The 18055-nt window shown below is 39.8% G+C and overlaps 2 protein-coding genes across 10 annotated transcripts in view; both read left to right on the top strand.

Annotated features, from left to right (window-relative positions):
- Window positions 1-7224, top strand: part of LOC135262880 (neurite extension and migration factor-like) — a 51597-nt gene extending 44373 nt beyond the window's left edge. For 5 of the 7 annotated variants that reach the window (XM_064350250.1, XM_064350249.1, XM_064350248.1 and 2 more), the window contains 2 exons: window positions 420-1267; window positions 6166-7224. In XM_064350250.1, the coding sequence (XP_064206320.1) occupies window positions 420-573 (154 nt within the window). In that variant the 3' untranslated portion in view covers window positions 574-1267; window positions 6166-7224. The remainder of the gene's footprint in view (window positions 1-419; window positions 1268-6165) is intronic. The other 2 variants (XM_064350246.1, XM_064350247.1) reach the window with 2 other exon arrangements.
- Window positions 7225-8787: 1563 nt separating this feature from the next.
- On the top strand, window positions 8788-15434 carry LOC135262883 (E3 ubiquitin-protein ligase RLIM-like). 3 transcript variants are annotated; one of them, XM_064350260.1, is made up of 4 exons: window positions 8788-8932; window positions 10283-10478; window positions 12417-12500; window positions 13422-15434. In XM_064350260.1, the coding sequence occupies exons 2-4, from the start codon at window positions 10313-10315 to the stop codon at window positions 14858-14860; spliced, it is 1689 nt and encodes a 562-aa protein (XP_064206330.1). In that variant the 5' UTR covers window positions 8788-8932; window positions 10283-10312; the 3' UTR covers window positions 14861-15434. The 3 variants fall into 3 exon arrangements, with proteins under 3 accessions (XP_064206330.1, XP_064206329.1, XP_064206328.1); XM_064350259.1 differs by having other exon boundaries at window positions 8930-8972; XM_064350258.1 differs by lacking the exon at window positions 8788-8932 and adding an exon at window positions 9561-9611.
- Window positions 15435-18055: the final 2621 nt, after the last annotated feature.

The following is an 18055-nucleotide window of genomic DNA, read 5'->3' as shown; positions in this document are numbered from 1 at the left end:
ACTCAATGCCGGAGCTGCATGTCAAACTCATTGTCCCTGACAACCCTGGCATCCTTTTCCCCTGAAGAGAACATGAATAATTTGCATGAGAAATGACTTGTACTTGCAAACTACCTATGGAGTGATTGTGTCCAGCTTGTCTGGGGTTTGAAACCACCGTGGCTGCAGTTTTCCTTGCTCTGTCGCTGCTTCATGTTTTGTTATCTTCTGCTTTCTTTTAATTTATTTTGTAAGAAGAGGAAAAAAGCCTTTGTAAAACTTTTTTAAAGCCTTTCTTGTGGTATGTTAATGTTTACAATTTTTTTCTGTGAAACTTGCTGCCCTACCGTAATACTGTCACCTTCTCTCTGTCTGCACGCCTTTCACCCTACAGAAATGCTTTAAATGAAAACATAAGCACCCCTGTCTTTTGTACACAGAATATGGACGCCCTCTGTACTGCAGTCAGCCTGTTACAGCCTGACGTGTGTCATGAACGGAAAACTACAGTGTGACCCACCTTTCCTCATAGGCCATAAGTCACGGCAAGAGTGTGGAACACTTGCTATGCTGACAGCCAGATGTATTTCCTAAGGGACCTTTTTGTATTTAACTCACACCACACTCACACACACACACACACAAACACCTTTACAGTATATATGGTGATTGATTCTTTTGTCTTATTTTTTTTATTCTTGGAATGCCATTATTTGTTGTGTCTTAAAATAAATGTTTTTTGTGGGGCCTTATTGGAACAAATGGGTTCCCTGAAGATTAATTTCTATACCCGGAATACGTTCAATATTACTTTCATTCTGTTCTATTTCTCTTCAGTCAGAACCTGTTTTTTATGCTGATGTATAGAAACATATGCACTATTTGAAAAAAAAATTATGATGATGATAATATTGCAATTCATGTGCCAAACTATGAGCAACTGTACAGACATTTTTAATTCTTTGAGAATATTGGCTGTTTTTGTTTTGGGACTCTTAAGCAAGTTGATGTTCCAGAGAAGTAAAATTTTGGGACCCCCTACATTGACGAACACCTTCAGCTGGCAGTGGTACACAGCCACACATTTTACCTAAATGGAAAGACTTTGATTTTGTTTCATTCTCAATGTTACCATTTTATTTTGCTTGCCAAGTTAAATTACCTCAATGTCATCTGGCATAGAAAAGCAGACAGAGGAGAGAAAGGAGCCTTATTGAAAGCTGAAGGAAAATGGAGGTTCCAATCTGGGGGTTACTCAAGCATAAGAGAATTGGCAAGATGCCTGAAGGTAAGTTGAATTTTAGTGTTGTGCTGCTTACATTATTAATATCCTAAATGGTAATTGGTATTGAGTGGTGGGATTACGTACGATGGGCATTTGAAGTGGCATCCTGACCAACAGCACATAAATGTCTTGGTTAACAACGTAAGAATGTGAAATTCATAGATAGGAATTTGGAATTCATTTGTCACAATTGCTACTGTTCTCATAGTCAAAAAAACCACAGAGCATACCTTCTCCACCCACTCACAGTTCAGGGACAACTCAGGTCATAGGACACTTGCCCTCATTAGGGTTCATTTTTTTTCCCTTGGCTTTTGTAAAAGCCATATAATGCATTTTATTATGGCTCAAACTGTTCACAGAGCCAGTATGTGTGTACAGTGACTCACTATAAGTGAAAATAGACAGGCTACCAGGGTTCATGGAACTTATCATGTGCAGTAACAAATCTCTGGGGTACTGAGTGGGGAGACGCTAGGTATGGAAATGATGTGAAGAATTAGACTTCTCTTTGCTATTGTGGCATATTAATCATCTCGGTGACTCATGTTGCCATGCAGTTGGTCAGTCAGCTAATGGAGCTATACACACGTATACATAAGCAAGTTTATTGATTTTTTTTTTTTTTTTTTTGACACTTCAAGTATTTCTGAGTCCTTGAAGTGAGTATAACGTTTAGTGAGTATGACAAATCAGTTGTATTTGTAAATTATAATTTGGTTTTTCAGATTTTTATTTGGAAAAGCTAGTAATTGTTTGGGAAATTTTAATGTTTTGGTTGGTGATCATTTGGTTGGGAGTACAACCTAATGTCTTGCCTAATAGGACTTGTGCCATTATTAAGATGTAATTCATAAAATTAATGTCCAAATATTTTATTTGAAAATATTAGTCTCTATCCATGGTCTTGGGATTTTTATTGGAAATAGTTTAATATTTCACCATATCCTCATTTCTGTCTGATTCTTAAGTGGTCAGTTGGAGTCAGTCATTTTTCTAATTTGACTTTGTTTTGCCAAATTAACTGGCTATTCATGTGGATCTGACTGTGCAAAATTATTCAGGCTCTTGTCTTGAAAAAAACAGAACCAAGGTACATTAGTATTGTGTACAAGTACATTGATTGGTTGTTATTGTTTTTTATTATTATTGCTGAAGCTGCAGGAATTCTATTGTTTTTGTAATGTTTCTCTTTTCTTTTTTAAAACCTTTTTTTAAGTTTTAAAGATGCCAAACTGTATCAGAGACACTCCAGAAACTGCAGGCTAGGGGCCTCATTTATAAAACTGCATAAATTTCATACTAAAACATTGTGTACGCACAGAAGAATTAGTGTGTATGGTCAAAAATATTCTGATATGTAAAACCCTGTGCTGAACTGTACGCAATTTTCTCTTTATAAATCACCTTAAAATTTTGTGTACTCTCCATTATGCCGTAAATGGTTAATTGAATGCCCATTGTGAATATGCTATGCGTATAAATCAGCTTGACATTCCAATGCATTGTCAAAGAGAATGGAGAAGTCAGACCGGAAAGCAAAAAAGAGAGACTTTACAGCATGTCACAGCAGCCAAACCATTTCAGGAATTTGAAAGAAGTTGGTCAGTCATTAATCTGCTGGGGAAAGTGGCGTACACATCTTTTTTGAGTGTACACACTGTTTATTTTTTCAATATTTTTTTGGGCTTTTCAGCTTTTTTTTTATTGGACAGGACAGTGTAGAGAGACAGGAAGAACAGGGGAAGAGAGAGGGAGAGACATGCGACAAAGGTCACGCGGTCGGGATTCAAACCGCCAACGTCGTGGCTCGTAATGAGCATGTGGACAGTGCGCTACAGGCTACGCCACAAGACACCCCCGTACACACTGTTTATAATTGTGACCCTAGGAGTATTTGGTTGAAGTGACAATATGGTGAACTTCAAACATGGTGGCACTATAATAATGAATTGATGAATGTGAAAGGCCAGCCCTCATGTTCTGAGTCTTGGGATTGGTTCATGGGTCCCTCACCTCTTCGGTCATAATGTGGTGCATCTTGTGGTGAAACTCAAAAGAACGGTTGACTTGCTAACTTTTATTAAATCCATAAATGGGAAAATTCCAAAATTTTCAAGCACAAAATGGGGAAGTAGTCAACAAAACTCTCCACAGGGGGAAAAAGGCAGGCAAAACAGAACAGAAAAACTTCAAATGGGGGCACACGAAAACACCAGTCTTTTAATCAAGGAGTCCAAAAACCATCCTTCCCAAGGCCTGAGAATCTGGCCTTTTTATGAGGTACAATAATTAGTCAATAGGGCGTAGCTGTAGTGATTATAATGAATCATAGCTGTGACCATATCTGTAAGTAGGGTTGGTACTGCCCCCTGGTGGACAGCACCCCAATTCCCTTCTTGGCACCACATGCAGGTCATGGTTTTGTAACAAATTAAAGATGTTGTCATTCCTTATTAGAGATGGAGCAGAACTGCCTTAGTTGACATAAGCTTCAGAACAAAGGAGCCTGAGCGGTTGTAAGGGGAAAAACATGAGCTCAAAATGCAGCGAATGGGAAATTAAGAAATTATCTCTCAACTCGTTCTTGTTTCAGAATTGCTTGCTTCTCATTTTGAAAGGCTGAGGCCATTGTTACAAACATAGTTGAGTATTGCACTATGGGATTGCTGGCTCTCTGGCTTCAAAGTCTCCCTGTTTGAGAGGGAAGGGACAGGTGTTGGTATCCAGGTGTGCAGTTTTAATTGCCATGGATTTGATTTGAAAGAAAGGCATTCAGTTGAATGTGAATACATTAATGCAAATTAACCACCCTGAAAACCAAACTATATTCTGAGAACTGCAACTAGAGCAAAAATCATGGTCTCAAAATGAAAAGAAAAAGTGCATCTTTTATTATTTGTGTTGAAAAAGCAGAGCCATTGGTAGCAAATCATAAAGCTAGTATTAATATTGTAGTGTTAATATTGGGACAGCTAGGTAGTTGATGTTTTGTCGCCCTTGATCTGGGTCCAGTAGGACGCTTACCTTAGGTAGATATTGTTAACCTTACCACTTGACTTCATAAACAACAATACTCCATTGGAAATGTTTCCTGGAACTAAGATAGAAGTTATTGTAACATCACACCACAATTTTTGTTCTGTAGGTTGTGCCCATTTATTACAAAATGAACATCTTCCTTGTACTGGTTTCAAGTAGCCATAGTCATGTACTCATAGTCTCTGCCAAGATAAGTTTACCTTTTTCAAATCAGTTCCACTCTTTTTTTTTCTTTGATTTTTATTTAATAGTGGTCGTGGTTAATATCATAGTGTGGTTAATGGAGTGATTGACAGTAGACAATCGGAATCAGTGTTGACTCAGAATGTTTAATCTTTACAGAACTACACCCAATGCTTACCGTTTCATTATGTGACAGAAATCTGCATTGCCACAAGCCACAATGGAACGTTTTCAGTTTGAAATTTAGATTGTTAAAAATTTTGGAAGTTATGGATTTTTTCCTATTTACTGCCTGTTAGACTGCTGTCCGTAAAGGCTAACAACAAGTTAACCAAATGGGAAGAATCATGAAGTTTTGTTTTGTGTGAGTTGTTTACTCATTTAAAAACATGCATATTGTTGAGACTAGAGAGGAGTCTTTAATTGGTGTTGTGAGTTGGCTCAGGTTTGCAGATTGGTGGGCTTTAGAGTGCACTTCTATGACATTCATTCGTGGTCTTTGTTACATGGACATGGTTAGATTGCTGTGTAATATTGCACTAGCTGCTTGGGCCCCAGAATTACTGCTTGCCGTTATATTTGTATTTATTTTTCTAAGCTGTAAATTATTAGGTTGGATAGATGGAGGACCCAATATTACTCCAATAGTGTTTATTTCCATTGTACGGAGCCCCCCTAAGTACCCTAGAAAAAAAAATAATAATTTCAACATGGAAATCCATACTTTCAGTTTTACAATATGTACACTTGGCATTAAAAATCAGTGTGCTCAGTTTAGCAATCCGTGCATTCTGTTTACCAAATCCGTAAACCCTGTTTTGAAATCTGTGCACAAGGTTATGTAATAGGTTCAAGTCAGCGTTCAATTAAATAGCTAAACATAGTTTGTGTGTAGCCAGTTAAAGTTAAGTCCAAACAAGAAATTATCATTGCTTATAACTTAATCAAATTCAGCAGAATGACACACCATGCAATCTATTAAAACATTACTTGTAGAACTGTTGTCTTTCTTTGGTGAACAATTAAAAGGTGTATAAATAGACACTGTTTTATAAAATCGATATGGCACTCAAACCCCTGGTATACCATGAATATAGCCACGGTTAGGTGGCTTGCCGGAGATCTCTGCATCGAGTCTTGCCTGACCTCAGCCCCTAGCCATGTCCATATTCATTATATAGGCTACCTAGGCTACCATGGGTTCTTGTACCATGTCGCTTTAATAATATCCCATTTCCTTGTGTGTGAATTGTAGCTATGATGCTTCATGTCTGACTTTCCAGCAGTGAACTGTTTGTTTACAAATGGGTTTAACATTGCAAACCAGAGTGATCTCACTGAAACCGAGGGTACGGACTCCAAAACTGAGCGCGCTGATTGCAAAACCGAGAGTATGGATTTCCACGGTGAAATATATTTTTTCATCTGGGGTGCCTAGGGAGGCTTCGTACCATTGCGCATACTGTGCCTGTAAATGTTCCCAGATGGAGCTTTTAGAATCTGCATGTAATGTCCCTTCGGCAATGAGCTGTTGCTTTGCTTTGTATTGGAATTTTACATTAAGTCATGGAGCATTTTTAGTAACCCATTCTCCTGCAGGGAACACTTGAATTTTTACTGTAAATGTGTCAGTGTTTTTTGCCATGCCTTGTCAGTCAGCCTGTCCATGTGTTTAGGTTCCCTTGCTGGGTAAAATGTGATGGAGGTGGTGCCCACCAACGCTGGGGTTCCTACTGCCCAGGGCTGCCACGGGGACAAGCTGCCAGTGGGACACTGCACTGGGCCTGTATGGACATGGGACATTGCGCAGGGCCAGTATGGAGATAGGCCTCTCATTCCTACTGTGAATTGAATGTACTCCAATGTGATTCATTTTGTCTGTGCAATGTGCCACTGTTGAGCTGATGCTTCTTAATGGTGCTAGCAAAGCACACAAACACACATACCCACATACACATGCATATACATGTTTTAAAAATTCCAGACTTCAAAAAGGATGAGAAAGAAACCCAAATCCCTCTGCCCTCTATATGAATGTATGATATACTCTTATGATGTATAATATACTCCTATGTCATATTTGATGTATTTACACCATGGTTTGACATTAATTGGAATTACTCTTTGCCTTTGTTTAAAAGAATATTGAGCTTTATAAATATTGTCTAGAGTTGTAAGCAGAGGGATTCTTAATGGACTCTTGACATGAAGAGTTGATGAAATCTTGTATATTTTTCAGTGTGCCAATTTGTAACATATTTTGTAAGTGTATATTTTTCTTAGAAAGTGCTGTGAAGTATTTGTGCGTATGTGTGGGTACCCTTTTTTGTGCCTTTGTAGGCAGTAAAAAGGATGTAAAATGACAAATTTCTGGTTTTAAAAACCAAAAATACAAATGACAAAAAATGAGGGGAAAAAACAAACCTGAAAAACTTAACTTTTTCACAAACAAACCAATCCTGTTGTAAGAGTGTAGTGCTATTGTGTAAAAACAACCAAGCAAACTAAAAACATGAGAATAATAACACAAATTTGTGTACTCTTTGCTGTTTTATAGATTTTCATGTAAATTATTCTAGTATTATTTTGTTTTTGTTGTAACTGTTGCAAAGGTTTTAAATATTTGTGATCAAGCCTGTATGGTGATATGTAATATTGGTAACTTGCTGAGTTTTGTAATAATGTTTATGGAATAAATAATAAAAATAAAAATGAGCTTTTCATTGCTGCTTTCAGATGAGAGTCAGTTTTCTTTTTTCAGGATGAATTTAAATAACATTGAGAACCTGCTGGAATCACAGAATTATTTTTTCTGATTCCATTCTGCACAAGGTGGCACTTGACAATAGACAGCGCTTGACATCATTCAAATGTGACATATTAAAACTCAAAAACATGTATTCAAAGTTTTTTGTTCTAAGTTTTAAAACATATCTTTTTTCTGAACGGAATTTTCTAAACAAAACTATTTCATTCATGCATTTCATTCAAGATGTGCTTCCAATACACCCAAAGCACTGCATGTATGAAGTTCTTTAAACATATTGTGTAGTCATTTTAAAAATATATACATTGCTGTAAAACAGCTGAAATTATTCAGCAAGAATATTCCCACTATAAACGGTTGCCATTTCACACTTCAATATGACACATATGCTTTGAATGACCACATTCTCTTCACATGGTAAGATAAAATAAAAAAAATTTTAAACACAGGACCAAGTTACTTGAAATAATTTAGGAAGCATTGATTTGGAATACAGTATGTTTAATTTGTGTTAGTTAACCTAGCCAATATTGTTTATTGTAACTTGGTGTAATTTTGACATCAGTACTTTTAATAGCAGGACTAGATTTTGCAAGTGTTCATGACTTATAAAGCTTTGTATGTGTGAGTAACTTAGCATTTTTATAATTTGAAAACGTGTTTTTCTTCAGATCATGTCATATGCTACTTCTAAGTGACCATCCAAGAAGGATGCTCTAAGGCTAGTGGAAATCCAAGCAATTTTGCAGTGTTCTAAGAGATATGATCATAAAGTTAAAATACATTTGAGAATAAATCCGTTAAGTAGGCCTGGAATTTTGCTTGAAGCCAATTCCTAGGAAAATCAAGTATATACATTCTTAATAAAACACCAAGCACCCTTCTGAATCAGTCTGTAACCATGCATATTTAAAAACATTTAAATTTTCCTGAATAATCTTAAAATCCAATCAGATCCAATGTGTCCCTCATCCCAGTATTCATGCTCACACAAAAATAACTTTAGTTATGTTTTTCCAGGAATTCAGTATCATTCCAGAAAAAAGTTGATTTTGATAGGCACCATCTCGGTTTACTTTGAAATTTTTCATGTCGTTAGAAAAGATAAGTATTCGTGTTACTTTTTGTAGAAATATCATCTGATCTGTTAGAAATCGGGCTAACATAAACCATGACTGCGAGGCAACGAAGCTGAAGCGTAGCTTTAGTCTCTAAACAGAACTAAAGTGTAGCTTTGCTAGCAAACGATAAAAAGGTCAGGAACTACAGTATAGAACGACATAATATAAAACACTAAAACGTAATGTAATTAACCTAAATGTGGTTGAAACCGACTGAAAGTGAGAGGAAAGGGATATGATTACAACATTCGCAATGCTTTATGGGACGTGTAGTTCATGCCCTCTTAAACGTTAAGTACAGAGTGTTGTACCTTTGCCTTTTTTCGTTTTCTAAAGACTTATTTTACTTTGAATCCTTTTTATAATGTCACGATTCGTCTCGTAGCTGGGTGGCTCGGCGCAAGACTGAAAACTATATTATCTAAATGTACTTCCGGAACCAGGGCCGCTGAAAAAGTGGGTGGTAACGTTTCAGCTCTATACGGAAACGGCCTCTTAAATCAACTCTAACACAAATTGAAAAAAACGTGTAAAAACAACAGCGGGTTGACACAGGTAACTTGTTTGAATGCACTTATTGACCAACTCCTATCAGGTTGTAATGTCTGGATAAGAGAGGCTACGTATTGTTATGTATAGTACTGTCTGTTCGTTGTGTAGATCTATTTTTTGTTTTTCAGTCCGTTTCTTCTTAGATAACGTTAAAACCAGTTAATCAGTCAGCTACATTTACGATAATGTATAGCTCTATAATTCATCTTGAAAGCAGCGTGCGAATGGGAAGGTTTCGTTCGTAGTTTGAATTCAGTTTAACATAGCCGATGTTTTACTTGGAATTTAGCCATACGATAGTAACGTTAGTCTAGACAATAACTGTACTATTGTTCTTGTCGATTGCGTAGCTAGCTAACTATTAGCTAGCACTACCTATCGTAGCTAGGATGTTGCTAGCTAACTTTAGCAAGCTTGTCTAACGCAGCTAAATTACCAAGACAATTGGGGAATAAAGCTAGTAGGGTAATTTTCAAAAATCCGTAGCTAGCTAGTCTTGTTAAACGAATAATAGCCCACCGTCAGTCATCAAGGTGCCAGATAGCCAATTGGTTTTCTTGCGAGCAACTTTGTTCTTCGGTGTGTAGTTCACCGATGGGATGTGAAATTTGTGAACAACGAACTGAAATTTTAAATTTGTTCATTAATGTCAGCTGCATTGTGCTGTGGTGTTGCATTTTTGGTATGCCACCATATGGGCAATTCTGTTTTGTTTTCTGCTAGACGAACTTTACCAATTTTGAATTTCAACCAGACATCTGAAATGCAAATCACTGAACCTATTTAGGAGCGTAATGTAGCTTGCTTGACTAGCTTGTTTGTGTTAATTTCGTTGAGACACAATGTGGAAGCTGCCTCGCTGATGGCAGAAATCATTCCGTTTTCCAAAAATTGTGTTTTTCGCAGTAATTCTGGACAGAATAACTGATCTTAAATGGCGTGAATAGGTAATCTGTACTTTTACCCAAAAACAGTATCTTTAAACAGTGCTAACATTATCTGATGTTGGCTTCTTATTTGGTTGTGCTTCATCCTGTGTATTTTTAAGTACAGACCCGTAAAAATAATTGGCATTCGATTGATTTTCGTAGTTCGTTGAAAGGGAAAGATACATAGGCTACATGCAAATGAAAGTTGTCCAGTTTTGTTGATAATTTGGTACTGCAAGTCTTCATGACACTCCTTTGTATTCGCTGTCTTGTGAGGTGATGTCCTATCATAGCATATACTCACATTTGATTCTAAAAATGATGGCTGGGAGCTGTTGTCGCTTTTATCTTGGGTGCAGAGGCTTAAGTCATGTTGGTGGACGCCATCTATCCCTTCTTATTTTAAAGCTTTTTCTTTTCCTAGGTTGGGCTATACCTGTTTCCCAGTGTGGTGATGGAGAACTCTGAGGGATCAGAGCAGATGGGTAGGGAGCAGTCACATGGCCAGCGCCGACAACAGTCTCGACTTCAACGAGAGGAGGCCTTCTACCACTTTGTCAACAACCTTAGTGAGGAGGACTACCGGTTGATGAGAGACAACAGCCTCTTTGGAACTCCTGGTAATCTGGCACCTTGTGGGACTGGAAAATGTTTTTGGTCTTTGCAGGTCTAATTACAAGAGGTTGTTTAGTAGTCAGATGTTCAGCTACTCTATGATTTATTTAGCAAATATTTCAGAATTATTTAGTGCAAATGGCAGTTGATTTGAAAGCAATCTGTTCCTATTTTTCTATGCAGCACAGCTCCGTTCCACACAGCCAGAATTCCAGTTTCTAAATCAGTGTTTCTGTCTTTCTCTGCCTCATGGTTCATAATTCACTTTTGATTTTGTGGTGTTGTTTATATGAGATTAAACAATTTAGCAGTCTGTGGTAAGGGGATGTCTGTACAACACAATAAGTCTACACCTTTGGATGCAGTGTCACATATTCTTCACTGCAACTGATGATCCATTTCTGTTTAAGAAGGTGAATTTGTTTGGTTTCAGAATTGGTTCCCACATATAAGCAAGTCCCTCTGCATTTCCTTCAACCAGTACTTACCACCTGTTCTTCAGTCCTCCACTGATAAGATACCAATACATCCCCCTCAAGAATCTCCTGTTGAACAACTGTTAACATTTAATTAGCTTTCGATTGTCCTGCTTGAATCACAGTAATTTAACTTTGCTGATTGTGGAAATTATACATCAGTTCACAGAATTGTCTTCTGGTTGTTGACATTTATCTATATTATAAAGCAGTATTAACAACAAATGTAGTGAATGAAGAGAAATATTGCAATGAAGGCAAAATGATATTGGAGGTTCAATATTTGAAACATTCAGTAGTTTATCAAAAAGGAGCTGACAAGTTGTTGAATATCTTGTTTCTTCTGCTGTTACAATGTTCATGCTGACCTAGACTTTGGGTGTCAGTGACATCCTGAAAATGACCAGTTGTGTGATGCGTCTGCAGTGTTCAGTACATTACATGTGGTGTGTAGCATCATGAGGAACCTGCTCTTTTTTTATATTGTCATTAAGCTGTGATAACCTGCAGTTTTTGCAGAACATATTGTATCCATCACCATTGAAATCTGAGTGCTCCACACCATTATTCAAGCCCTTTAGATGTCACTGAGCCTTTCATTTAAAAAAATTCTCAAGTCTAATCAACTCCGTTAATGCACATGATTGAATTGCAGCAAACAAATTATGATTAGTTCTTTAGCTAAAATTTAGCTAATCCCTACTTAATCACATAGGACTAAATTATGTTCACAAATATTGTGGCTATAGAGATTCTTTGGATTTTGACTGAAGTACAGGCTACAAAATATGGTTTGTTAAAATGTAGGGCCACGACTATAGCCGGTGTGTGCTCAGAGAACAGCAGACTGAGTCCAGCGATCCATCTCTGTCCCAGGATAGCAGAAAGGAATGTAATTATGGAGCGTCCTTGGGCTGAGTGCCATGCCAGAAGGTGGTATTGAGTGGGCAGTGCTCATCCTGGTAAGTGGCAGTTTTCAGTGCCGTCCTGTGTCTTTGTCAAACGTGGAGAAATACAGTTTGAGAAATACATCTGGGCATTCACTACAGTTGAGTAAAAGCTTTTTAAATGTAACTTCTTTCTTCTCTTGTATCTCATGTAGTCATTATTATTCATTAAACAAGCTCCATCCTGTTCCTTTCCTGGTCAACTGCAGGTATCAGGTATATTGATCAGTGTGTATATTGGCATCGTCATTTTAACACGTTTCAAATCATGCATCAGTTGAAACAGTGAACTGATTTTATAAATAAAAATATATTTATTCTTTTTTTTGTGGCTCTTGTATTGAATCAGATCTACACCCCGGTTATTTGTAACCCTTTCTTCTCCGTCCCTTTATATCATAGTTCTTTGTGTAACCTGTTTTACTCCTCGCAGAAAGCTGTGGATATGTTGGTTTCTTCTCGCTGTTTAAGAGAATGTAGTACTTTGCTAAATGTTACCGAGTCTGTTTTCCTCCATTAGGTGAGATATCTGAAGAGGAGCTGTTGAGTCGTTTGCAGCAGGTCAAAGAGAGGAGCAGCGAGTCCAGAAATGCAGAGAGTGCTGGTACGTGATTGTCTACTATCTGAATTTGATGCACATACCTAACGGTGCTCCATTTGTCTTGTAGGTGTGTAAAACTGATATGTATACTTTATTATCTTCTGGAGGAAACACAGAACACCTGAACTGTTGGGAGCTAGAAGCCCAGCGTGGCCACAGAATGCACAAGGATCATGGTTCCCTTTTGGTTTTACGTTTGAATGCAATCTTTGACTTTTAATTTAAATTACTGATTGAAAATCTTAATGTCTATGTAGATAACGGTTGTTGAGGCCTGACAGTCGAAATGTACATTTTTAGAAGTGGTTCCAGTTTCAGGCAGAAACCAACGTGGTGCGATTTGGCTTTGTTTCATGGAAATTATTTTGGTGCCTGGGTTTAACAATCATTTGTCCACAAATATCACTTCTGTTGTCGGAAGCAGAAGTAGACTTCCATTTTTAGAGGTATTCAGTAGCTGAGCTACTGATAATCAAACCAACACTTATCAGGATCTCATTAGATTTGTACTTAAGCCTTCAGTTGTTTAGTGATTCCTAAATGTTTGTGAAATTAACCTTACATTTCTTCAAGGAGAACTGGAACCAGTTATGCCCCTGGTTGCAGTCAGATTTCTTGGCATATTCTCTCTGTCATCCTCACTCAGCACAGGAATCTCCTGTTTTTCAGCTTACTTTTTTATAAACAGGTGGAGAAAGCATACTGATGGATGAATTATCTGTTACTGTTATAACATGTATAACTAAAACTTGGGTACAGTAGACATTGAAAGGACTTTCTTACGGATTGTGATGTATTTGCTAATTCATACATATCATACACAATGTGCAGACATATATAGTCTTATAATGTGAAACCCTTATTTGTCTTTTATTAAACTTTTATTTTTATTTTTTAAGTACTTATTTAAATTCTGTTTGAAAGGACAAGAACAAGCAGATGGTTCAAATGGAGACTCATCATCTGCTGTCCATCATCATGGGAGCCAGTCATGGAGAGCAGTGAGCAGGACCAATCTCAGTAGTGGAGACTTTCGCTTCAGCCTGGAGATCAACGTCAGCCGCAACATGTCCAGCCAGCAGGAGCCGACCGAGGACGGGGAGAGACTGGAAGAAGGAGTGGAGGAACCGGCGAGGCCGCAGACAGTGGCGGAACGTGAGAGTAGGGTTGCAGTGAGGGAAATGCTGGCAGAGACGTCAGAGGAGGAGGTGGCTGTTGTTGTGGTACCTGAGCCAGAGCCCTTGAGACCAAATACCCCCCCTGTAATCAGCCCCATTCGTCTTGAGGTTCAAAACTTGGTGCCTTCTGACTCCCCTTCCAGGGGGCCACGACGCAGGGCCTCTAGGATGGCCAGGAGCCACAGCCCAGAACAGGGCCGGACTAGGCCTCGCCCCGAGAGGAGCCGCTCCCCCTTCCGTTGGGACCCCCTCCCACAGGCGCAAGAGGAGGGCAGCTCCAGAACCCGGCAGAGTGTGACAGAGCGAGAGGCCCTGCCGGACAGGGTAGCGCCGGAACAGCAGGAGGCGGAGGACTCGGGGGCGGGCGCCTGGCGGCCCCCCACCATCAGGCTGAACCTCCGAGTGCGGCAAGCAAGACCCGGGGAGCCCCAGGACAGCGTCGGCAGCCGCACCGGCCCGCAGCCCCAGGCACCCAGCGAAACCGTCCAGTATGAGAGCGAGCGCTCGGGGTTCCACCGAACCTTTTCTCGCTCGGAGCAGGCCGGGATCCGCACCTACGTCAGCACCATACGCATCCCCGTGCAGCGTTTGGCCGACTCGGGGCTGAGCGAGGCCACGTCCTCCGCCCTGCGGATTGTCATCCGCCAGATCATGACAGGCTTCGGGGAGCTCAGCTCGCTCACGGACTCCGACTCTCACGACTCCTCCAACTCCAGCCAAGAACCTGGCCGGTCAGCCGCGGAGGAGGTGCCCCGCCGTCCTGCCGCTGTCGGCGCCATCCCTTTTGCCCGCGGTCCATACCCAGGCGTCCCGCTACCAGAGGAGAGGGGCGGGGGAGCTGCGGAAGACTCCGGGGAGGGCCGGGCGGAGCCAGGTACCCTGCCCTTCCTCCGGCTGGCGCACTTCTTCCTGCTCAACGACGAGGACGAGGACCAGCCGCACGGCCTCACCAAAGAGCAGATCGACAACCTCTCCACGCGGAGCTTCCGCTTCGGGGAGAGCGGCAGCCTGCAGACCTGCAGCGTGTGCATCACCGACTACGCGGAGGGACACAAACTGCGGCAGCTGCCCTGCTCTCACGAGTACCACGTCCACTGCATTGACCGCTGGCTCTCCGAGAACTCCACCTGCCCCATCTGCCGCCACGCAGTCCTAGCATCCGCCAACAGAGAAAGTGCGGTGTAGGCAATGCAGGCCTGGGCCGTACAGCAGAACGCAGCATCTGATTTGCACCTCTGAGCAGAGGAGCTTTTGACAACGAGCATGTCTTTCTCAACTCGCGGCCAGTGGGGCGGGACTGTATAGGCAGTGATGCATATTTTGAAGTGATAAAAATGTACATAACACTACAACAACATCGGCATCATTTTAACCTGTTTCACACCTCCTCAAAGTCCCAATAACCTAGTGGCACTTACTACCAGTCATTGTCCACTCTACCTGAGTGTTAAGAGTTCTGGAACTTAGCTCGTCTATCTATCCTGCCTGAGTATTAGAGTTCATCAACAACTTGGATAAGTTAACCAATTAAGAGAAACTGAATGTCATAACCCTCTGAACATTTGTGTAAATATTATAGGACATTTATGGACAATACAAAATGTTCTACCATTGGGTTACTTTCTGTTTACCTGGAGTGTTTTAATGCATGTTGAGAAAGAAATGAAGAATAATCCAGTTATATTCTTACTTATCAATATTGATAAATAGGACATCAGAAGCCTTGCACAAAATAAATTAAAAGTAATACTTTATTTAATACTGTTGTTTTTCTGCATGAGTGTTTGAGTGCCTGCAGATCTGAGTGCAGTGCTAACAGAAAGAACAGAGCTTGTAAACCATTACAGATAAATAGAAAACAATTTCTTAAACTGAGCAAATTTAAAGACAGCTGAATCCCCAGGACCAAATAGGGGAACCACTGGTCCAAAGCAGGGGTGCAAAATAAGAGCTAATCCTTTTCAGGATTTTGTGCCAATGTCAGCTTTTAATTATTTAATTTGCTCAATCACTTATTGCGCTGACATTTGTATGAGCATCAGGTACAGCTGCAGACTGCAAGTGTATCCTAAAGATTTTACTGTGCTCAAGTGCAACAATGAACCAGCTTAGTTTATAGAGCTTTTAGGAAATTTAGAAAACTAAAAATTATGGTAATGGTTGTTACGAAAACCAGCACACACATTGGCGCTCCAAGGCTGGAGCTGTGCCCCCTGGTGTAAAGCAAGAAAATTCACTTAAGCATAATGCAAAGCAGCATGTCCAGCAGATGTCAGCGTTGTGCGTATCATGAGTGCTACCCTGGTTTCTCAGTTTTATGTACTTTTACGATTATGTTTTATGATAGGTTGGTGCTTTATTCCCATTCGCATTGGTTTTGCCTTGACCACTGTGAGAGGTCAAGGGAAAACTGTTATAAGGTTGCTTGGTCAAAAAGACAATGGTGAGGGAACCATGCTGGGCCTTCTGCTTCAGCTAAGGGCAAAGAGACCGAGGAGAGCAGTGATAAGGACCCAGCTCCTTCATTCTGCTGTAGGTGCTGCCTGGTATGCAGCTTGGTGCCTGTAGCTTGTCTGTTGTCAGCATGGCCCTGCAGGTGCAGAGGACTGCTCTGGTGAGGAGTCTGGCATAGGTTCAAGGGTCTCTCTCTCCCTGAACAGTTTCTGCCCAGCTGGATCCAGCAGCCTTCTGGAGAAGGGTGGGCACAGCTACAAGCACTGCGGATTCCAGAGTATGAGCAAGGTTGGCATCTCAATTCCAGGAGTGTTGGGCATCCTGTGAGTGTGTGGCAAGTCTGGAGAAGAATCTCACATACTTTCTAAGTGCTGTCACTGAGTTTCCAGCATCTAATGTATACTGAATAGAATAATCCACAAGAGAAAATGTCCAATAGTGAATAAATTAAGTATAATTAGAGTACCATAATGTAGTTAATTGGATTATGTGCATTTTGTTCTTGTGTAATTATGGAAAGCGGACCGTTGGGTATCTGGACAGTGGCTGAAATGTTAACAGTATTAACGGTTAACGGTATTAGATTGCATCACCTTCAAATTCTTCAGTGACATATGTCTCAGAGACAGGTGCAGGAAGGCACACATGCACCAATGCAATACATTTAACTCATACATTTCTGGAAGAGCTTTGTAAAAGGGATATCAGTCCTGAAATCTGTTAATGTGCTCATGCTGTGGTTCACAAATGTACTTTGCCTTCACTGGTGTGGCACCTTTTCCACTGCAAACACGAACACATTCCAATGGAAAAGGCACTCCTGGGCGAGTAAGCATGGAATTCATGTGAACTGTGACACCTTTCCCACACACAATGCAAACTGATTCTGTTGATCGGCACATGTTCAGTGCCTGCCCTTACAATGACTCTAATGACTTTGGTGTTTTAGTGCAGCAAGTATTTTCAACATTTATTTGGGTAATGGTAATTGTGCCCTTTTCAAATTATTTTTGTGTATCTAGTCAGTGTGCATCCTTCAGGATCATTTGTACAAATATTATTTGTGCATTTTACAAAAACAAATTTACACTGAAGTAAAACATGTATGTGCCTTCATTTAATCCTCTACCTGTTCCCTTTCATGATGGACCCAACACCTGAAATACTTGTGAAAACTGCATGCTCATGTGTAGCCTTGAGTTTTTTTTTATCTTCATAAACCAGTTTTTATCATGCTGTCATACCTGTCTTCCTGGTTTTCTTTAAAGCGCAGAGATGCTCAAACTCAGCTTTTCATGCCTTAATTGTTGCAACTTCTGCCTGCTATCTTGTTTTACAGAATTAGGTCCAATTCCAATTAAGTTCTGTGACTGACATGAGGTACCTTAATGACTAGGAATATGAAGGATCTGCACATTTTGCGGTGCACATGGCCTTAAATAGAATTTTGCTGCATAATGTCTGTAACTTGGAAATAATATAAATCAGATATTTATGAAGACAGTGTCTTTTAGCAACACAGTGTGTGGAGATTATGAAACACGTTTTAACCTATTCTGTAATATTTCTTGTAACTGCTCATATAGACTGAGTAAAAGTTGTAGTTGTACGAATAAGGATCATGTTTTCACAAAATGCCAAGCCAATTATTGATGAATCTTTTCTATGGAAATTATTTCTTTTGTTTTGTGTATTTTTCTGTTACGTGCAAATTGTATTTTCAAACCAAAGGTATGCATTTGTCGCTTTGTTTCATAGCATTTCAGACTTGTTTTGTGGTTTAATAGATTATTTTCTTCACAAATCATAAAAGTAGTTTCTTTTCTTTTTTTTACTATTCTATGATGAAATTGTCAAAGACAATGGGTGTAATGGATAGCGAATCACAGAAGGCGAAACTCATGACGTCGATACGCTGGCAGGAAT

The sequence above is a fragment of the Anguilla rostrata genome, chromosome 9 (assembly GCF_018555375.3).
Source record: "Anguilla rostrata isolate EN2019 chromosome 9, ASM1855537v3, whole genome shotgun sequence".
NCBI lineage: Eukaryota > Metazoa > Chordata > Actinopteri > Anguilliformes > Anguillidae > Anguilla > Anguilla rostrata.
Note: the sequence above shows the minus strand (reverse complement) of the source record. Positions and strands in the feature narration are given on the sequence as shown.

What these genes read in the sequence shown, in the direction of transcription:
- LOC135262883 (XM_064350258.1), top strand. Translation starts at nt 9,576, where the DNA reads ATGTCAGCTGCATTGTGCTGTGGTGTTGCATTTTTG. An exon ending in GCTGTGGTGTTGCATTTTTG is followed by an intron (nt 9,612 to 10,282) that starts GTATGCCACCAT and finishes TTCTTTTCCTAG; the next exon opens with GTTGGGCTATACCTGTTTCC. An exon ending in CAGCCTCTTTGGAACTCCTG is followed by an intron (nt 10,479 to 12,416) that starts GTAATCTGGCAC and finishes TTCCTCCATTAG; the next exon opens with GTGAGATATCTGAAGAGGAG.